Source organism: Carassius carassius, chromosome 7 (genome assembly GCF_963082965.1).
Source record: "Carassius carassius chromosome 7, fCarCar2.1, whole genome shotgun sequence".
NCBI lineage: Eukaryota > Metazoa > Chordata > Actinopteri > Cypriniformes > Cyprinidae > Carassius > Carassius carassius.
Window position 1 is genome coordinate 7,480,184 of NC_081761.1, and position 24,071 is coordinate 7,504,254.

General features: G+C 35.1%; 1 protein-coding gene across 2 annotated transcripts in view; it reads right to left on the reverse strand.

The window, feature by feature from the left end:
• The window catches only part of sdk1b (sidekick cell adhesion molecule 1b), a 213,949-nt gene that overhangs the window by 66,270 nt on the left and 123,608 nt on the right, over window positions 1-24,071 (reverse strand). Inside the window, exons 7-11 of one of the 2 annotated variants that reach the window (XM_059553690.1) lie at window positions 13,749-13,775; window positions 8,998-9,109; window positions 6,508-6,698; window positions 3,183-3,266; window positions 547-744 (exon numbers count right to left, since the gene is read on the reverse strand). In XM_059553690.1, the coding sequence (XP_059409673.1) occupies window positions 547-744; window positions 3,183-3,266; window positions 6,508-6,698; window positions 8,998-9,109; window positions 13,749-13,775 (612 nt within the window). The remainder of the gene's footprint in view (window positions 1-546; window positions 745-3,182; window positions 3,267-6,507; window positions 6,699-8,997; window positions 9,110-13,748; window positions 13,776-24,071) is intronic. The other variant, XM_059553691.1, reaches the window with a different exon arrangement.

Below are 24,071 nucleotides of genomic sequence, written 5' to 3' on the forward strand. Positions count from 1 at the left end.
TGTGTGTGTGTTAAAGGTTGATCTCTCAGTAGACACTGATTAATTACACAGATCAATGAGGGGTCTCTGAACTCCCTGATCAATTCACAACCAAAGGGTAAGAGAGCAAGATCACTGACTTTTAAAACATCCATGGCTGTATTTTATGCATCTTCCTCCCATTAGCTTGAAGCAATTGTTCACCCAGAAATTAAAATTCTGTCATCATTTACTCATCCTTATGTCATTCCAAAGCCATATTACTTTTCTTTTCCAGAGGAATAAAAAAAAGAATAAAAAAAGAAAATAATATATATATATATATATATATATATATATATATATATATATATATATATATATATATAACTATTGTTTTAGAAAAAAAAAAATAATAATTTTAGGAAAACCTATATATAATGAAAAGATATGGTAACTAGCACCAAAATAAATTCAAAATGTCTTTGTGCTACTCTCAGTCATACAGGTTTGGAACAACATGTGAGTGATTAAATGATGGCAGTATTACATTTTTTGGTGAAATGTTCCTACAGCTGTTAATCTTACTTGTGACAACCAAGTTGGTATATGCCTGGATTTCTCCAGCCGTGTTTTCAGCGAAGCACTGGAAAATTCCAGCATCGTCTGGTTGAATTCTCTGCACTTGCAGAACCATTGAGGAGGAGATGAGTTCGTATCGAGGGTTGCTCAGTGTGGAGAGGGGGACAGCATCCTTGAACCATTCCAGCTTCGGAGTGGGAACCCCTGAATAATACATGAAGCATGACAATGTGTTTAAATACTTATCACTATAACACACACACACACACACACACACACACACACATATATATATATATATATATATATATATATATATATATATATATATATAAAATGTACAAGATTTTTAATGCTGCATTTATTTGATAAAAAAAAGAAAAAACATTACATTTACATTATTCCAAGTTGAAATACATTTTATTTATGTTTTTTTGTAATATCCTTTAAAATAGAATTTATTTTTGCGATGCAAATCTTTATTTTGACCATTATTATGACAGTCTTTAGTGTCAAATGGTCCTTCAGGAATCATTCCAATCTGCTTATCAATGTTGGAAACAGTTGCTTAATATTAGATTATAATAATAATAAACTGACCCTCTGAACTCTAGTTTTCTCTATTCTTTTTCTATTCTATCTAATTGTTTTCTTTTTATCTACTATAAAAATGACCCTCAAACATATAGCATTCTCTATTCATTTTCTATTATGTATGCATTAAAATGAAAAATAAATAAATAAATAAAATACATCATGCTTTCCACAAACATTTTAAGCAGCAAATTCTGATTTCAACACAATCATTAATTGTGCACCAATAATAATTTATAATAATTAAGCACCAAATCAGCATTTTACAACATCCTGAAGTATATTATGTAAAAAAAAAAGTAAGTTAATTATTTTTTATCATAGGAATAAATTAAATTTTAAAATATATTAAAATAGAAATAGTAACTGATATAACTGCAATAATATTTAATACAAGTTTAAATGTATTTTGGTCTTATTAATGCAGCCTTGGTGAGCATGAAATACTTCTTTCAAAAACATTAAAATCTTAATTACTCCAAACTTTAACCAGAGTGCATGCACCCGAAAATTTTTAAGGGATAGATTTACATAAATGCCACATGACATTTGATAGAAGAGGGAATTATTATCAAAGCAGACACACACACACTGCTTGATATATCACAAGTTAATGTTTTCATCAATAGGCCTTCATCAGGGCACACTTTGGTTTAATTAATGAAAATTTAATCTAATAAATTGGCTTTGATTGATTAAACTTCCAATAAAATTTTGACATGCTTCACGGACAAAAAAGCAGAAGATTTGGAGAGAATAAGAGAGGGAGCGAGAAATCAAGAAGCGAGCATGAAAACGAATAAAACGGCAATTATACATATTAGCAATAATTGTAAATTAAGTTCATCTGCAGGAACTCATGATATGCTCATCACGATATGCAAATTAAATAATATATCATGGATAAATCCTGCAGCTCAACACTTTAAAAGGTCAAATAGCGTGAATCCGCTCCACCCGCCTCCCATCGTTGATAGTCGTGTCACACCCACGGATGCAAGACAAGGATGTTAAAATAAGACTGTCAAAAACAAGCTCGCTGTAATTAAATTTCTGACAGTTTATGACAAAGTGCGCACAAACTCAGCTTCACACCCTTATGAAAGTGCAAAAAGAGCTTCACGAGATTCACAGCAAGTGTAAATTGCAGAGGTACAATCTCTGCCACAAAAAAAGAAAAGTCTCAGTAGTTTTCAAAAGTTTCATGCAAGTGAAACTGTCCAGATTTCTGTTAAATAAAGGAGAAAAATATTACGATTGAAAGAAGGGGAGAAGAAAGATCTGTTTGAGGTCTCTCTTTACGAATTTTCCTTGTTAGAAGTCATGAAAAGTTTAACTTTTAGACACTTGGAATTTGTTGCTGAAATGTAGGTCAGATTTACGCAGCTTGTTAAAAGGATTTTCTAGTCGGATTCTATTCCTCCGTTGCCCTGTGAGCCATTGATATACCTAATGTCTTTTAACGAGATCCTAACGTATTATGAACACTGATGCCAATTACCGGCTAATTCCATTAGCGCCTCGCTCGCCTTTTCTAATGTACTTGACCGCTTATTCTAGATCACTCATTTAGTCAATTAAATAAAGATGAATTCAAATAAGGACACGTGGACGAAACAAGTAAGGGACGATGCGGCACGCTTGGAGAAAAGGTCAAATTTGTGAGGCGACGAACAGCTACGATAAAAGTCTTCCAGTTGACTCAGCACATAAAATGAATGACGTTCTTATAACAAATAGTTGTCTGAAAGCACACCGGCCACAGTAAAATGAACATGCTATAACATTGTGCAGAAATGGAAACATTATGCTTTTAAAAGAGCAATTTAAGGTATTGCACTGGAAGTTAAGTGACTTTTTTGTGCAAGTGCTGGCAGTTTTTATACTCTTGACAATATAAAGATTATACTTTCCTACAGGGGAATGATTATTCAGCAGCAGCCAATGTAGGACATGTATTATACATGTATATTGTATCTAAAGTGGTCAAACTCAGAGGTGGTGCAGTAATTTGATAGGCAGTTGTCTCCAGGAAAGGCGGGGCTTACCTTTGGCCTGACAGTGAAGCTCCACGATTTTCTCAACTTCTGTAATCACCGACTTCTTTGGTTTTGACGTGAAGTACGGAGGCTCTGTGTTCATACAAGACACACACACACACACACACACACACAGTATACTTGTCAATACACGCAAGATTTCAATGTTTTCTGAAGATGATTTCTGAAAGGTGATTGGTGTTCTGGGTGGTCATAAGGTGTTGTGAAGTGTTTTATGTATTCTAGATGGTTGCTAGGATGTAGTTAGGTGGTTGCTTAGATGTTTTAAGTGGTTGTTTAGGTATTTGTGGAACACATCATGTGTTGTGTCCCTCATGCCAATGGGTCTGCATTTATATTTTCACCATTAAATACCAACATGAGTGTATTCCAGAGTCTGCTGATAAAACAGGCATATATTCAAGAAGCGTATTTTGAAGTCATGATGAAAGAGTAAAAGTATGGATGAGTACTTTCACTAAACTACATGTACAAAACAAAAAAGTAAGTCCAGACTTTTCCAGGAGTCTTTGGTGCCGCACTTAGCTTATTATACTGGGCTATATAAATGTATACATAAAAAAGAAAACCCTTTTAATCACTGCTCTTTTATTTTCCCTTTTATTTTCAGATTTCTTGACAGGAAGAGCAAGACTCTTGTTACTTTTTCACACACCTGGCATTTCTTTTTTTACTGCTCTCGCCTTGTCTAACTCACTTCAAATGAAAAAAGACAGAGGACCTGTTAAGCGTGTTGCTGATAACAGCTTTTCATTTGCTGAAGAATATCGAGAAAAAAGGAGGGGGTTAAACAAATAACAACAACAGCAACAAAAAAAAAAGGAAACGCCATTACAACGCCACAGTTTTTCTAATTCATCCTCATCCTTTCTTCTCTCTTTGCTCTCCACCTTTTGGTTCTTCCCTGACAAATCAGCACTTATTCAGTCTCACTGTACATTTATGCAGATCAGGATATACATATTCAGATCGGCGCCTGGATGGGATTCAATGGCAGAAACAATAAATACCTCCTCCATCTCAACCTCTTTTCCACTGCTGGCTGCTCTGACATGTTCACTTTATCTTTCTATAAAACAGCCCCAATTTATTCATCACTCCATTGGCTGCCTCATGCATATGCATGCCCCCTTTCGCCCAATCATGTAAGGCGCACACCTGTCAGACAAGCTCATTGAAAGAATATTCGTAGCTGTTTCTAATAAGGGTTGAGGTATAAATATTCATAGCACAACTTTTAGTGAAAAAGATCTCAGGGCAGAGAATAATATTTGTGTTTTTGGATCAAAGAGTAGGGATGTTAAGGAGGCTGAGGATGTTTAAGCCCACTGACATTCCGGAAACATGGGAAACTAAGAGTCATGATGCTCAGATAAAACCAATGAATTGACAATAAAAAAAAAACAAAAAAAAAAACTGAGAGCTATTCTACAGTGTGAATAAAGGTGTATAGAAATTGTTAAATTCACTTTTACAAATATCTAAACTTGTCCGCCCACTTACTGAGAGATACAAAGGTAAATATTTATTAAATTGTGCTAAAGGCTGTATTTAAACTATTTAATGTAGTATTTAATGTATTTGTCACAGAGGCAGTTCCAACTGTGATTTTTGGATTTTTTTATGTATTTCTGATTTCATACTGACTCTTTCCACAACCTCAGAAATATTTCTTAATCAAAACTAGCCATCAAATGCTCCATCAGAGTTTTATCTATGATTTAGCCACTTAAAGCCTTCAGTAAATCAGAACTGCTGGGCAATGCCACTAAATCAAGACTTTGATGAAGAACTATTATATGGTCAGCATCATACATATGTCTTTAATTGTAGCTTGACTAATATTTAAAAGTTAAGTTGTGTAGGTTGAGTGTGTGTATAACTAACTAATTGAAAAATGAATAGAGAAAAAAAATGCTATTTTAAATAAGAGACAATCAGCTTATTGGTAAACACATCATCTGATCTTTATAACAGCCTTGAAAGCCTAACTATAAACTTATATATATATATATATATATATATATATATATATATATATATATATATATAAATAATATAAAGTTAACCAAAATGTAACTAAAAATGACTCTAACTCTAGATAATGGCAAAGTGCAGTATAGCAATAATGATACAGAGGAACAATAGGCCTATGACTGGAACTTTCAAAGTGAATTTTTCCAGTTGATGAGCAATAAAAAACATTGGGTCTCATTTACTAACCAGGCGTACATATCGTAAAGTTTTGTGAGTGAACGCAGCTTGTGAAATTTTTTTTATTTCATACTAGATATTTATGATAAAAATATCTATGATTCATTATCAGAATGATAACCAATGATAGCTATAACCATACAGTTAAAAAAAAAACTCCCTATATGGAGATAGTTTGGGCAATATAATAAATAAATAAATACATTCAAAAACCTTTCATACAGGATAACTCATTTTAGATTACTCAAAATTCACTGACATTAGAACAAGGTTAAGAAAAATCATTGTGCACAAAGTGTTGTGAATTTTGCAGAAATTATTTGTCAGAATTTCTGATTGTAGATATATGTGACCCTGGGAAAATCATAAAATAAAATAATTTTGACCCATACGATGTTTTTTGGCTATTGCTACAAATATACCCCAGCAACTTAAGACTGGTTTTGTGCTCCAGGGTCACATATGAATAATCCACACAGTTGAGAAAAAAGTGATGAGACCCACTGACAGCCAAAATCCTTGGGACTTTAAAGCAGGGTTCCTCGAATCTTACCCTGGAGGGCCAATTCACTGCAGAGTTTAGCTCCAACCCTGATCAAACTTATCTACCTGTGTTTTTTTTAATGATCCTATAGACATTGATTAGCTTGCTCAGGTGTGTTTGATTAGGGTTAGAGCTAAACTCTGCAGGAAAGTGCATGAGTTGTGAGAACATGACTGCAACAGTGTGCTTAAAATAAACAAGTATAATATAGTTGTCATTGAACACTCTGGTTTTTTACTTTTGGGTTCTCAAAATTGATGACATTTTTAAAATGTATTGCTGAACTGGCATATGTACAGTAATTCATACATAAACTTGTAGCTACACTTGACTAGACATAGCTGCCCAGAGGCATTGAAAAAATGGCCATGGAAGTGGACTGACTTGCTTTAAAAGAGATCTGGTATTATTATACAAGACAAAATTGAGCTGACTGCGGTATTTAATTCAACTATATGCCTGAATTCAGGCATTTCTCCAGGGCATTTCAGTAAAATAATACTTAAAAATCTGTCTGAACCTGCACGTACAGTTTAGTAACACCAATCATCTTACCCAGCACGGAGAGGTACGCTTTGGCCTCTGTGCTCTTTTGACTGCTGTTTCTGAGCGCAGCCTCACACACGTACAGACCCACGTCTGCTGAGGTGGGGTTACTGATGACCAGCCTGCGACCGAACGAGTCCACTCCTGCTGTTAGTTTCACCCCATTACGCTTCCAGAACACCTGCAGCCTGTCAAGAGATCTGCTCCACGGACACACACAAAACACAGCACATTAACTGGAATACTGAAATTAATACTCAAGCCAAGAATTATGGAGAGCACAACAACTACCTGTATGTGTTATGTGGTAAATATACAAGAACAAATTCATACACTACATGGTCAAAAGTATGTGGGCACCCTGACTTAACAGGTTGGCTAGCCCCCAAAATCAAGCCAATACTAACTGCAATGTTTAAAGCCAAATTTGTGGGTTTTAGCCAATGTTATTAGCTTTGATATCATATACACTACCAAAAATATTTGGGGTCCATAAAACTGCTTGATTGTTTGATTGATTGGTTTATTGAGAAGTTGATTGATCGATTGATTAATTGATTGATTTTTTATTTATTTATTGTGTCTTAATTTATATATATATATATATATATATATATATATATATATATATATATTAACAACTGAAACTAACTGCTTTCGGATCTAATAAATTATAAAATGTACTTAATTCATCTGATGGCAAGGCTGCAATATAATGCCTAAAAATCTATTAGATTTTTATTTATTTATTTATTTGTTTATTTTCATCAAATAAATGCTGTTCTTTTTTATTCACCAAATAATCCATGAAAAAATATATGTATCACAGTACAGAAATATTAAGCAGCACTAGAGCTGAAGATCTTTGCCCGAACCCGACAGGACCCGATGGGACCCGACGGGTTCGGGCTTAATTTATATCATCTTACGCAGGCTCGGGCCGGGCTCGGGTTTGCGCTCCGGTTTGCGAGGTAAACGAGCGGCCATGTCATGTGTTTCGATTAGCGCGAGAAAGATGAGAAAATGGATGCTGAGTAGGTGTAACGGAGGCTTGCCTCTGGCGATTATGTTTTGGTTGCACCAGCAACTAAAGCAAAGTCTGAGGTGTGGAAAAGTTTTGACCATGTTTATAATGAGAATAATGAGTGAATAATGACGCACCATCAGTGAGCGCAGGAACGCGCTGAAGACATCTACAGTGGATTCAATAATTTTCCTCCACAAAAACATGTAGGCTTAGCCTAATCTCTGTGAGTAAAGGTTTTTCAAATGATAACTAAATATTCAGTGAGTCTTAAATGCATCATGTGGACAGAGTATTTACGCTAATGTTGGCATTATTCTTTTATTAAATATCATCTGCTAGTGCGAAGCAAATCCGACGGAGACTTTATCTTAATTTCGTTATTGCCAAATACCCATCTTATTTAAAAATTTATCTGAATTTAATTTGTTAAAAATGAATAGTTTTTATTGGTAGGTTGGTCTATTTATAGGTTAAATGAGCCTATGTCTAGAATGCTGTGATGTTACGATGTCACAGATGACTTATTTTATTTCTTTATTCCAACTTCCAAGTGGTCTAGTCTACGTTAGTTCTGAATAAATTATGTTAAAACACTTATAAATGACTCATTCTTGACAAAAGGCAAAAGAGCTGTGGGTGTGCGCACATTTGAATAATGTCGGGCTGTAAACGGGTTCGGGCTTTTAAAAAGCTGTCAAGAGAGGTCTTGGTAGGTTGAATGCCAATTTATTTATTTTGCACCTTGGGCTACATGCCACACACCAAGTCAGATGTCATCCATAACACATCCAAGTTTGAAATAAACTAACTTCAGGTTTTATTTTGCTCTCCTCAGTGTCAACATTCCAGACTAAAGACCTGTGAAGCCCAATTTCCAGAGCTTGAACTGTTTTCAACATGTTTCCTGAGCACCAATTCAGCATATAACAATGGAATAATGGAAGAATTGCTTTGAAATAAATTACATTAAATGTATTAAAATATAAATTACGTTTTTTTTATATATTTTACAGTGTAATAATATTTCACAATGCTCCTGTTTTATTATTATTTATTTTTTATTTCAAATAAATAAAAAATAAAAAATCTTATCAACCCCTTTAGCTTCATATGCTTTTCTGAATAAATGTTAACAAAATTCACTATTTTTTCACTATTCACTAGTTTTATGGGGTTAATGGTTTTGAAATGAAATTCTCAGCCAGCTTTACTGTATCTATAACTACATACTTTTGTCCAAATAGCGTATTTGACAAAATTGAAAAGAAGAATCTGGTTTAATAAAGTTGAAACAAGTGAATTTTACAGCAAGGAAATGTGAAATGACAGATAAAATCACAATTCAAAATGACATCACCAGTGCGATGGATAATAAAAACAATGTAATGATGACAAACATCTGTGAAATTTGACAAGAAGCCTGTTATTAACGGAACCCTGGCAGTGAGTCACTGCTGTCGAGGGCAACCCACCTTGCATTAGCAACACACTCAAGAGTAGCCTCACTCGCCCCGGCAACCACTGATGTGTTCTTAGGTGCAATCACTATCACCGGGGCAACCAATTCAGCCGGGGCAATAACGTCTGAGATGGAGAAAGGGAAAAGAATGGTAGAAAAGAGAGAGACAGCTGATTATTGGCACAATCAATCAGGTTAATAGACTGAACATCATTGGGGAGATAAGGCTTTGTGACGAGGTGCTAAGTTTTTTCTTTGTCCTTTTTATCCTCTGTCTGAATTATTTAGTTCTCTGAAAAATAATACATGCAGAAAAAAGTCAAATGACTATCCATGGTTGACAGATGATAGAGGAGGGGAAGAAAGAGCGGGAGATGGGGAAAGATAGGTGAGTGGCGAAAATGACATGTGATTGCATCTTTAAAGGAATAGTTCACCCTGAAATGAAAATTATGTCATTTTCTCGTCCTCATATCATTCCGTGCAATTAAATAAATGAGAACTGGAGCTTTCGATTGCAACAAGGATACAAAAAGCAACAAAAAATATCACAAGAGCTGCACATATTACTTGTACGATGTATAAAATCCTTCTACAGTATATGACTCATGCATTATATTTCTTGGCATATTCATTAGAGATATCTGATTCATAAACAAATCGTTCTTTTGTGTCAGATATTTTCAATAAATCAGTTCCTTGATTTAAATTTTTTGACATTCAGTCAGATTGATTCTGACATTAATTAAATGAAGGAAAAAATGATCTATGAACAACAACATGCAAATGTATAAAATAATATTTTCTTGTAAAACGTACTCTAATAATTTTTGTTATTGTTCTTATAAATTTCTTTTTCTATACTTTTGCATTCTTTAATTGTTTAATATATTATGCATTATCTTTAAATGCCATGAAATAAAAGGAGGAACAAGTAAACAATTGAAAGAATTTGCCTTTTATGAGAATTTTTCCTTTAAGAATCAGGGAGAATGGCGAGAACATACAGCTCAGATGAAAACCTATGATAGATAAACTGGCACACAGATGCAAGCACACACAATCTCTGATCTGATCTTTGATCAGTGACTGGAAAGGTGTAATGCATTCTCACTTTCTCAGAACACAGAAGTGCCAGATACTCTAACTTTTGTAATCTCAGTAGGAATGTATGTAATTTATGCATTCATCTGGCTGTATCTCATAATTCAAAAAGATGACAAACAAAGCACAGAAAAACCTAGCATAAAACTGTGAGTGAAAATGAAATACAAAAAAACGGAGCTAGCGAATGGATTTGGACAGGAAAAGTCAAAAAGAAGAGGAACAAGATATATGAAAGTGCTATTTCTGAAAGTCTAAAAACAAAGTGCTATTTCAAAAGTTGTTGTATATGTGCACTCTTAATGTAGCCATTATGTTTTAAACAGTGACACCTTAGATTTGGATCTTATTATCCGGCATGAAACCTAATTTGCATAGACTGGCACATTCTAAATTTATGTCTAGTACCAATTACACTAAGCAAACCTTGTATACATCTGGTGTAAAATAGCTTCCAGATTTCAACTACTGATGTGCACAGAGCTTAGCACGATTTACACATCTTGTTCTTGGAACAACAATTCTTTTAACCAGTTAAAAAAAAATAAAAAAATAAAAACATGGTTACTACACTTAATTTTCTTAAGTGAAAAAAAAGCAAAAAAATTACAAACCTTGTTCAAATGTTTGCTAAAACATACTGGCAATATGCTAAATTATGCTTGAAACAACTTAAACATGTTAGTAAATGTGTTAAATTATGCTAAATGTTATGCTAACATACTAGCAATGTGCTAAAATGCTTTGTTAAAACACGATAGCAACATGCTAAATCAGCCTACCAACATGTAAAAACATGGTAGAAAAATTTTAAATGCTAGAAATGTGCTAATACTTATAAGCAACAAACTAAATCAGGCAACCAACATGTAAAAACATGGTAGAAAAATGTTAAATGCTAGAAATGTGCTAATTCTTGTAAGTAACATGCTAAATCATGCTAGCAATGTGATAAAATGTGTTAAATCGCTTAGAACATACTTGCAACTTGCTCAAACATGTTAGCAACATGCTAAATCATGCTAGCAGTAAGTTAAATCATGTTAGCAACTCACTAAAACATGGAAACAAAGTGCTAAATCATTATAGAACCACAACTGTATACAGTAGAGCCAGTAAAGTCTGATTCATGAACAAATCATTCTTTTGAGTCAGAACTTCAATGATCTGATCTTTTTTCAGTTCACAAAACCAGGCTGAATTCATGCATTCTTGAGTTCAATCCACTGATTTAGTGATTCGGTCACATTGATTCTTGCATTAATAACTAAATGGAAGATATGTGCATTATCTATGAAGTATGAACAACAACATCTGGATCTTTTGGGTGTTAAATCATGCTAGAAATATGCTAGCAATGTGCTAAAATGTTAAAATGTTTTGTTAAAAAATGCCAAAATCATGCTAAATCATGTTTAAACATGCTATAAACGTACCCGCAAGATGTTAAATCATACAATATGCTAAAACATGTTAACATCATGTTTAATCATGTTAGCAACCTTTAATTATCTGTCTTCTCTGAGTAGCTATACCTTCAAACTTCAAGATTTTCAAGGTTATTTTAAACTAAGACAATGCTTTGTCAAGCCATCACCAGTGTCATGAAACATGATCTGCCTAGCTATTAATATAAGATAATATGCATATATATGAGAAAAAAAAAATTCAACCAGTCAGTGCTCTCTGGTTTCTGGGCTTAAAATGGCTGTGATCGATCGATAGGAACATTGTTCCAGAACAAACAAACAACTGCACACGTCTAAATCAGACTGTGTGAAATGCAATATCATGCTGAACGGCAAACAATTAACATAAACACATTAAATATGATCCAACAGAAATAAAGAATCCCACTCTAGCTCACATCCCTCACCTCTGCTGACAGAATAATTGTGCGAATCTATCTATTCTCATATTGTGCTTCGGGAAATGCTGATTATAGCTGCGTGTTATTTTTCAGAGTGAGCTCAGAAGTACAGTAGCCTGAAGAATGCTGCAAATGAAAAGGAGGATTTGCACTAAGGGGAAAAGACAGTGTGTCGAGCTTCTGAGGTAATGTTGCTGTCAGCAACTTATACAGCCTCATGCACTCAAGTCAGAATGGTGTTTGACATGGTGTTGACACGGTGTTGTCTTCCGCGGGTTGGTTTTCATCAGGCGCAGAGATTAGCTGCCTTGAGCATATCGAGATGGCTGTAGAACACAGCTACAGGGACAAACAGAGTCCACATACGAGGATAGGGGTCATTCAGTGAGATTGGATGTAATAATCTTAATCCAGTGTCTGTCTACATGAGTAGTGAGTGAGATTACGACATGTGGAGATATTAAATTTGTCTCTGAGGAGAATCCATTATCTTAAGCCTCTAACAAATCCATCTAAACACACAGTACAAGAGAGATTACACACACACACAAGCGCACACACACACACAGAGGGGAAGACAGCATGGGTGAGAGCAGACAAGAAAGAGAGAGCACGGAAATTATTTTTTTCTCAAGATTCTCAGCTGTTATTGGTCAATGTGTGTGCACATATTAATCAGTGTGAATCTACATATCATGCTGTGTGTGTGGGTTTAGCTTTAGGATTTCCATTTTAAGGATTGTAAAATAATTTCAAATGATCAGACAAAAACTTGGGTATGCATGGACATGTTATGTACAGAAAGCAAAATAATTGGAGAAAAATAAGGAGATCCAATAAAGATAAACAACATTAGTTGCTAATTTTGGAATGAAATACACTTAATACTACATATTACCAAAAATAAAAATAAAAAATCATGTGAAAAGACCACATTATAAAATAAACAAATAACATTTATTGTAATAGTATGCTTCACTGCAATCATAATATTAGTACATTAATAATAAAAAATACAAAAACCTTACCTCTTGGTGGTCAAAATAAAATAAAATAACTTTTGAAAAATGTAAACAAAATTGGCATTAAGGAAATGAAAGTATTGTAAATATACAGTGCATGAATTTTGTGACAATTACTTGGTTTATATTAATTATAGGTCTGCAACTAAAAAATATTTTGCTTATTAATTAATCTGTAGATAGTTTATTTGGTTAATTGATTAAATTGATTAAAACATTATATGTTAAATTTTTTTAAATAATATTTTTATTTACTCATCTGAACATAGTTATTATATTACATTTTTACTCCATCACTAAAAACCAGTTACAGTTACTCCTCTCATAAAAGTACAATTACTTTTGTCACATTTAATGTCTAACTAGGAGTATTTTAGTAAAAATTTATATTTTTGTTTTCCTGTTTCCTATATTCTGTGCTCAGTTTATTTGTCTTTTAGTGAGCTGCAGTATTTGCGCTGGCTTACACTGTTTCTCCTTAAACTAAGACCTATTATTGCTTCTGTTCTCATAATTTTCTCCTTCTAACCCTTTTCAGAATGCTTCCCGCAGCCTATAAATCTGAACATAGCCCATGTCTCATCTTCTGGGCAATCAGAAAGGGAAATGACAAGAGGAAGAATGTTCACTTCATAATTCAAAATCTCAAAGCAGATGATCATTTGATGTCATTAGAGAAAGGAGACAGGAGAAGAGGGCATGTGAATGAGAGAAAGCAAGAAGAAGAGTGAAGATTACAAGCTTTAAGAGTTCATTAGAGTGTCTTACCAAGGGAACCACGATTCCTCTTGTTTACTGCTCATCAGGTCACAGAGAGCAGAGAGAGAGAGAGAAAAAAAAGATATCAGGAAAAAACTCATTCCTTTCACCAAAATAACTCATATGTATTCAAACTTTAAGCCCCCAAAAACATTCGCTCCACTGTTCTTGGCCCCTCTGTCACACCTGCCATGATTTTATCATCCTGCGACATGTAATTATGGGAATTTGCTGCCCCTTGACCTGCCCTTAATGGAAACACCACACTTATTGGCTTCCTATTTTCACTTAAATCTAGAAAATGAGGTGCAGACTGTACAAATGACAGTAAACACACAGAGAGATAAACAAAGAGATGCAGTATGATCAGTATCACACAGAGAATGAGTTTCAGGGTTTATCAAAGGCAAATATAATCATTAGGTTAATCTCAGCTACATACAAATAAATAAATAAATAATATTGCTGTCAAATGATTAATTGCGATATTAGTGCTTATATTAGTGCTGTCAAACAATTAATCTTGAGTAATCACATTAATTAATCACATGATTAATCACATGATTAATCACATCCTAAAAAAAAGTTTTTGTTTACACACACACACACACACACACACACACACACACACACACACACACACACACACACACACACACACACACACACACATATATTTCAGCATCACTACTCCAGTCTTTAGTGTCACATGATATTAATACTGTATGCTGATTTGGTGCTCAAGAAACATTATTTTTATTACCAATGTGGTGCTGCTTAAAAAAAAAAAAAAAAAAAATATATATATATATATATATATATAAGGGCCGGGATAGTTCTCTGAAAAAAATCAAACCGTTTGGTTTTCCACACACGGTTCGGCATGCTCTGGAACTGCGGTTCAACTTAAATCTGACAAAGCACCTGTAAAACAAACAGGGTTCAGCTAATATATGTTTCTGTTGATGGATGCGCATTTTAGCTTTCCCAGACATTACAACAACAGCGATGAAAAAAAAAAAAAAAAAAACCTGGACAAACCATTCACTCTTGTTCAATGCGAATGCCGTATGCTGGAATATGAGCAGATGAGAATTTATTCCGTCATCACCCAAGTGGTGATAGCACATGCTCACAGATGAGACTGGGAAACAAACATGTTAATATGCAAGGCAAGGCAAGTTTATTTATATAGCACATTTCGTACACAATGGTAATTCAAAGTGCTTTAAATAAAAGAAAGTAAAATAGTAATGAAGAAAAATAATAACAAGAATAAAACAAGCAATTTTAAAACTTTTAAAATTATTAAAACTGTACTTATTTAAAATGAATTTAAAACAGTTAGAAAATGATTTTACTAAAAAAAAAAAAAAAAAAAAAAAAAAAAAAAAAAAAGAAAATGATTTTACATAAAATAAAATAAAAAGAAAACAGTGAAAATATATATTGCAATCAGTTCAATAAATGCACAGCTAAACAGATGAGTTTTAAGTCTAGATTTAAATGTGACTAGTGTTTTAGCACATCTGATCTCTTCTGGAAGCTGATTCCAACTGCGGGCGGCATAGTAACTAAAGGAGGACTCCCCTTGTTTTGTGTGAACCCTTGGTATTTCTAACTGACTCGATCCTAATGATCTGAGTGCTCTGTTAGGTTTATATTCAGTGAGCATATCTGCAATATATTTCGGTCCTAGGTCATTTAGTGACTTATATACGAGTAAAAGTACTTTAAAATCAATCCTAAATGTAACTGGAAGCCAGTGTAAGGACCTGAGGACTGGTGTGATATGCTCAGATTTTCTGGTTCTAGTCAGAATCCTGGCAGCAGCGTTCTGGATGAGATGCAGCTGTCTAATGGTCTTTTTGGGAAGGCCGGTGAGGAGCCCATTACAATAGTCCACCCTGCTGGTGATGATGGCATGAACAAGTTTCTCCAAGTCTTGGCTGGAAACAAAAGATCTAATTCTTGCAATGTTTTTTAAATGATAGTATGCTGATTTAGTTACTGCTTTGACATGACTATTGAAACTAAGGTCTGTCTCCAGAATCACACCAAGATTCCTGACTTGATTTTTAGTTGTTTGACCCCTAGAGTTAAGGTATGCATTCACCTTGAACACTTCATCTTTGTTTCCAAATGCAATGACTTCAGTTTTTTCCTTGTTTAACTGAAGAAAGTTCTGGCACATCCAACTATTAATTTCATCAATGCATTGGCAGAGGGAGTCTGCCAATGCATTATGACCCCTTTTTATGTGTTTAAACTAAACTCATTTAAGCTTTGCTAGTTTAAACATTTAAGAGCCAATGGACGCAAAGCAGTGAGAAGATTTGTGCTTGTGCTCATCCGAAGTGCGCAAACCCGCACGTCAGAACTGTTTATTATTTGTATCTTTACTCTATTGAATTTATTTGTGGTGTCGCTTTGTAGTTGGATAGAATATTCTCTTTTTTAATTTGAAAGTATAGTTTTTCCATAAACATAGCACATACCGAACTGTACTGAAACCATGACTCTAAAATCGTGAAAAAATCCAAACCATGAAAAAGTTGAACCATGCCACCCCTAATATATATATATAAAATAGTATTAACATTTAAGTGAACGTCTCTCCCTCTCACTGTCTGTGTTGCTCTTTGTCTCACACCACAACCTCAACAACTGCTGTGCTTTAATTGGTTTTACATTAGACGGGTGTCGTAGGAGCAGTCACACTGCCAAAATGCCTGAAACTGCCAAAACTTAAGAAATAGCAGGTGAAACAGTACACATTATGAAATAATAAACATTCCAAACTAAACAAGCTGTGCTGCATTGTTGTCACATGATTTAATTACATACATTTGTTTATATAGTTTTGTATAAATCTTAACAGTAAGCTCTGGCTGTTTTTGTCTGGTAGTGCAGGGAGATGGCATCACAGTATGTTAAGGGGCGTAACATTTCCATCACATGCTTAAGGTATTCGGCCAATCACAATGCACTGATAGCTGGCCAATCAGAGCACACCTCACTTTTCAGAACGATGAGCTTTGTAAAAGTCTACACGTTTCAGAAGGCGGGGTTTAGAGGAGAAACAATAATGTACATTATATGGAAAATAATGTTTTTTTTTTAACCTTAAACCACATAAACACATTTCATTACACCAAATACATAAAATAATATTCTTTTTAGCAACATCATATGACCCCTTTAATGATTATTTTAGTACATATGAGGGAGGGTTGTTACAGTTAAATAAAACTGCAGGGTATCAGACCCGAATCAGACAATTAAAGATTTGATCAGGAGCATGGTTGAAACATGAGGAGCTGAATTCCACAGAAAGGCTCAAGACAGGATGTTGTAAATCAAATCCTAGTGATTTGACCACGTGATTTGTAAGATAACATATGATTTTTCTATGGGGGGGGGGGGGGCATCGCAACACCCAGAGCAATATCTCATATCTCATCAACATTTGAGGTGTGGCCAAAGGGCCAGTTTAAATACTCAGGACCCCATCAAAATTATGCTCTTAGATTTTCTGTTTAGTTTAGCTATTAGCTATGCTTTTTGCCATTACTTTTTGCATTCCCTTAGCGCCATTCCAGCATGCTTCGGCCTGCACGCCTGCACGCAGAAGAAACACCAACTAGTCTCGTCAAACATTACTTCTATTCTTTTACTTTAGTTTCTTTGCTTTTCCGTCGAGAGTTTCGTGTTCTGAGTTAGGTTTTCGAGTGTTCTCCGAGTCCGACCTCGAGTGCCCATCTGAAACTTCAACCAAATGGACAAACAAACTGAATTTAAAAATGAAAATGTATAATATTAAAAGAAAAAAACAAATAGTATCTGAGTACTACAGTTACATAACACAGCAATGTAAAAAAAAAAATCCTTAGAAAAATAGATATGGTCTTTGCAAGTAATTACCATTACAGGTTTACAGACATTTCCTTCAACCCCAAAACACAACACAATTCAAACAACTGTGAAAATACAGAAAATTCCTTCATATTATCATGGTGCATTGGGCTTGATTTTTTTTTTTTACAGATTTTTCTTGAAGGTCCCATGACATGGATTATTTCCTTTTCATTTTCTTTTCTTTCTGTTTCCTTAGGTGTACTGTACTTATATTGTTAGTATGATTTTTACATTTAAAATTTAGAAATAAAAAGCATTTTTATATCCTGATATTAGCCCTCTGGCTTGAATGCTCTGTTTGAAGGGGCGTGTCTGCTGTGAGACTCCGAGTAAACGACAACTGTTGTGATTGGCTGACATCTTTGCATTCGAAATGCATATTACATGTGGAACCCCTCTCAAATATATATATATATATATATATATATATATATATGTATATTTACTATTACAGCTGTCGAGATTAACGAGTCGTGGTGTTGATTAGTGTTGATTATATAATTATTTTTTCGATCTTTTTTTTCTGTCATTATTGCAACACGTTTCTATCACAAAATTCTTTCACCACAACTAACAGCAAACACATGAATACAGTAAGAGCTTTGTTGTGCAGCATAACAGCGTCATTCATTGTAACGGCAGTTTGGGCAAGAGTGCAGATATACTCGCGATGTGTGACAGCTCCGGAAAAAAGGAGCGTTCTTTGATCGCTCTCTGTAGTTAAATCACAATTTAAATAACAGATTTGTTTCATGCTACTACGAGAAACAACGTGAAGTTGATCATTTAGTCACTGGCTTGATTCACTGATGCATAAACAGTATTAAACAATTTAGAAAGAAAGTCTGTGTGAACTTTAATGAACATTGAGCATTAATGAGCATTAATAAACACTGTTACTCACTGTTTGTGGCGGTGCTGTCGAATCCATATCATAAAAGTCTGTTTGTAACGCCTGTGCTGACATTGCGACTGAATTATATGTAAATATTTGGGTGGGAAAAAGCAGAGAAAGGGGAGGTAACATTTCTCCTTATAACGTAACAAGGAGGAGATTCAAGATCAGCCCGTTTGAGCTTCCATTTTCTCAAAGGTAGAGAAAGATAGCAAAATCTCGATTTACACCGATTAAAATTTCTAGAAACTTGGGGACCATATACACAGGGGCGCAGGACTGGGGGTAAAACCAGTACTGATTACCAGGGCCCCAAAGGAAGAGAGGGCCCTTGAAAAGTCTGGAATAACATCATTTAATAACATTTTATTAATGTAAAAAAACCTCAGAAAGTGCAATTTTCATGTCATAGGACCTTTAAGATTGTAGTCCGAGCAACTCACATGGGTTTGAAATGACACAAAGATGAATAAATGAAAGAATTTTACGACAAACAAACTTCTTGACTATAATTTAGGCCATGTACATATATATATATATATATATATATATATATATATATATATTAGTGGTGGGCATAGATTCATTTTTTTAATCTAGATTAAAATGGCTTACTGAATTCTGCCGAAGGCATTCAGAATATGTATGCTACCCAAATAAAATTGACAAACAGTAAGTCTTTGAGAAGGGGTTTATCAAGCTAGGTGGTGCATTAGAAAAGGGGCTCATCTCCAAAGTGCTTGAAAAAGCTGTAAACTAATTCCACATTGCACAAGGTGCAAACAACCTTACGCCTATTTCTCACATACTCCGTCTGCAGTGCGTATGTGTTGCATATTTTTTTACGCACCCATGTTAACGGATTCCAGTTGCGTTCCAGGAGCGTTGCGTCTGCAGCAGTGCGCGTCCTGTGTAAAAGCACATCGAGTCCGTGCTGCACCGCATACGTAATGCACACGGACTGCATACGCACTGCAGACGGAGTTTGTGTGAAACAGGCGTGAGCAGGGCCGTAGCTGGGGTCAGCGGGGACCCGGTGAAGGTTGTACCAGTGGGCCCTGTTTGAAATTATGTGTATGTTCATTTATTTTTATTTATTTGTGCTATTTACACAATGTTTAAGTTTTTTTCAAGTTTGTAGGTGTCAAGGTACAGAAACCAAATAATTAAATGTAAAATAGCACTGGATAGTCTTCAATGTAAAAATGAAATATACAATCAAACCTACATTTATTCAGACACCTTCAACATTTCTCACATTATTACAGTTTTGCTATATATATCAAAAGTTATATCTGGTGTCTGAATAATTTTTGGTTTGACTGTTAAAACTACAAAGTAATTCAGTCAAGAGCAGTGAGTGATTTTTATTTTCATTTCCTTGGATTAACATAACAGCAGCCAGTAGCAAAATTAGGCGCGGTCACTTTAAGAGACGATGAACGCATCCAATATAATACACATCCCATTTTTTCCTCAACTGTTTACTTTCACTTAAGAAATAACTGACAGATTTTTTCGAGCATAATTTCCAAGGTGGATATTTTGACATATTTTGTATGTATTTGTCGGCACAAGAGCAAAAATAAGCAAATTCGGCGTTCAAGCGTTTTGAGACGCCTTTCTCTGAGTGAGCCCTGGCCCTGAACACCAGAACACCGCGAGTACTGAATTGGGCTCTTTCACATCTTTTTGTTTGTTCAAACTGCGATTTGTATTTGCAGGAGGGACTTCGAGGAGAACTTCGCAGAAGAGAGCTCTGTTCAGTGTCGCTGTCCGTGATACGCGGCTCTCGATCTCTCTCGTGCGCAGTGTGTGAAAAAGATAAGTTTCGTGACGATGCGCAGGAGTGGCCAGTCAACTGTCCTGAGCATCTTTTTAGGCTGGCCTCAGCCAGTCGGTTATATAAAATATCAAGGTGAAAGTCATCATAGCTTGCTTAGTATAGACCCAGATCCCAATCCAACTTTGAGAATAGATTAACGGCGATATTTTTTTTATCACCCGATAAGAGTCTCCCGTTAACGCAGCACGTTAACGCCGATAACGGCCCACCACTAATATATATATATATATATATATATATATTTTTATGTTTCTGTAAAAGAATGCAGCTGTTTGGAAACATAAAAGTGTTAAATTTCACCTCCGAATAACTTTTCAAACTGGAAACTGGTTCTCTTTATTATGGGAAACATTATTCCCAGCAGTCGACTATTTAACACTGCACATTTTTGTCGACTGAATGAAGTCATTCAAGTATTCAGCACATGCAAAAATGTGCACACTGTGTTTGTGATTATACTGTACACACACAATCAATTTCTGTGCTCCAAATGGTTATTCATTAGAAGGGTGTCGTAGGAGGAATTTGAACCATAATCTGTGACATTGCCAGCTAAGATTAATCGCAAAGGCAATTTATCAGCCAATTATGCGATCCAAGACAACAGATTTTCCCTTACAACGAAATAAATATTTTACAACCTGCAAATTTTGTCTCGGGCAATGGAATAGTGTGAAAAATTGAACTCTGCTTTAAGCAAAAGTTTGCTCTCATTAATGCACAGGAGGAACAACTGAGACATTAAAGAAATCTCATTTGCGATATTTCTCTCGCTGCTTCTCCCACCCATTTTCTCCTGAAAACTTTACAAACACGAACAAGGGCGAAGCACAAAGTGAGTGATGAAGTTTCAGGGAGGATGATGATGTGCCAGGGCAAATGAAGAGCAGAGGAGAGCGGGGAGAGAAGAAAGGACACGAGAAACAGCGGATGAAAGGAAAAGAACAGGATGAGCATGAGGGAGGAAGTGAGAATGAGAGACAAGTCATGAAAGATTTACATCATCGGGAACTGACAGAGGAACCCCAGCAGCATCAGATACATGAGAGAGAGAGAGAGAGAGAGAGAAAGAGAGAGAGAGGAGCTGATCATTCAAAAACAAGCCCATGTTCATGCATGAGCAGAAGCCACACACATGCATGTGATGACATATAATATTTGGATTGACATGTTATTCTGATCATCTGCCACTCTTAATATCTGGATCTCTAATTGAACAGGAAATGACAAGACATCAGGAAATAAACAGATGAACCCCAGAAGTCTCTCTCTTCTTCTTTCAGTGTCTCTTTCCATTCCTCCCTCCTTCATTTGTTGGAGTCAATGAACTCAAACATCACTTCATGAATATCTAAATTAATATAGAGCAGCAAGGGTAAACATGTTTATATCGTCATTCAGAATGGAATGTTTAAAACATCATTGTCTGATAATAGTTAAAAAATCATCTGACTGTAGTTGTTGTTTATAATTTAGACTGAACTTAAATGGAAAGTTCACCCAAAATATTTAAAAAAATCACCCTCACTTGATTCCAAACCTGACTTTGCTCTTGAAACACATTAATAAGTTATGCGTTTTACTGTTTTTGTCCATACAATGAAAGTTTAATGTTGTTTTGACCTCAACATTCTTCAAATATCTTCTTTTGTGTTCAGCAGAAGACAAATATTAGGTTTGGAACTCTTGTTCCAATTAAGATTTGATTATTGTCTCTGATTTCAATCTCACAGAATGTTTTGAATTCTGACTATAACTAACATGTTTTTATTGTAATTATTATTTTGGGGGCTGGGGGGAAGGGGTCCTTTTATGATTAAAAAAAAAAACAAAAAAAATAAACAACTTATTTAATGGATCAACTCCAAACTGGAAAGCTACACTACTGTATGTATTTTGAAATATATATAAAAAAATAATAATAATAATGGTAAATCACTAAAATATGTTAGAATTCAGCTCTGCTATCATAGGTATAAATAATTTTTTTAAATGCATTAAAATAGAAAACCTATTTTTTATTCTAAATGTGAATTATTTCACAATATTACTACTTCTTAATGTATTTTTGATAATATAAAGGCAGCCTTTGGGGGACATAAGAAACTTTCTAAGAGATTTAAAAATCTTACCGACCCAACATTTTTCAACGGTATTGATTTAAGTTACAAAACCCAGATATTTTACCACTAGGCTTCACCAAAAAAGTACACATCATGTGGGATTACAACGATACATTCCTACAACACTTCAATTACAGCACTACAACACTTCATCTGGAACATTCTTTGAAAACACACAGCTTTAACAACTTTTATAGCGGTCATGATGTACTGCTTTCTGTTCGATTGACTTAAGAATTGAGAAAGAGAATGATTCTGCGATTGCGCTGTGAAAGACGCATACAAGACAGAGATAAAGAGAGAGAAACTAGGACAAAACAGAAATTGCAAAGAGATCTCTTTCCTTTCTCTTTTGCACACCAGCACCTATTGACCCTCTCCAGTTCCAGTGTCAATCACCTTAATGAACAAGAAAGCGAGGTAAAAAGAGGCCAAGTGAGAAAGAGAGGGCTGTCCACTCCCTAGGTGTAATTCCTGGCAATTTTTCCACTTACCCTCAACGGACCAAATAGCAGAGCCGCCTTTCGCTTTTGTCAGGTAATTCACACACTTAGAGTCAATCCAGTTTATTCTTCCAGGCCGCAGCAGGCAAGGGTGAGAAAAATAAGTCTAAAAGCCAGAGACTTATTTTTTTTAGGCTTCCTGGTGTCTGGATGAATTCATAAGAGCTGGATCTCAGCAGTTCCCTTGAGAGTGCTAACAGACTTAGCTATTAATATACTTTCAGGGCTCATTTTAATCGAATGTATCTTCCTGTTCTGCCGGCAGAGATCTTTTGATCATGCCAAGAATGCAGGAGGAACGGCGCTTAATTAAGAAGTACGACCCAAAAGAACTTCACAGATCACCTTTGAACACTGTCAGTGAATGGCAAATTGCTCGATCAGAAAAACTTGAAACATCTTCACCTAGAACTTTCGGTCCTTTCGTTTTAGTTTCAGCTTGAGTGCCTAGTGTAAAAAAGGATGACTATCTAGTTTAGTGTTGAGTTTTGCAACCATTTTGTGCAATGAGCCTCATTCAGATAGCTTGAGAAACTATTGCATTTTTCCTAGAAACACAAAATCAGAATAAAGTTTTACAATTTTACAAATGACTGAAATTCGTTCTGCTTGTTTTTGTCAGGGTTCTGTCACTTCGGTCTAGTTTATTCATGGTTTTGTGACAGAGCCCTGAAACTCTCACCGTGTCGTTGTTTTCATGTTGTTTTAGTTTCCTTGTCTTATTGGAGCGTGGCGTTGGGATCCCAGCACTTATGTCTTATTGAGTTTCGGTTTGGTGTCGGGGTTCGGACACTCGCTCTCCATGTTCTGTCTAGTTGTGGGAACGTGAAGTCTCAAGTTCGCTCAGGGCATGTGCTCTTCTGTCTGTGTGTGTTGTGTCTTGTGTTGCACACAGTTCGTGTTCCTATCGGCTGTGTGCTGTTATGTGTTGTGCTGTGTAGCATGCAGCTTGTGTTTTTCATTGGCTGCGTGCTTTCATGTTGTCATGTCTTGTATGAACACGCGGCTTATGAGTATTCTCATTAGCTGCATGTTCATGTCTGGTTT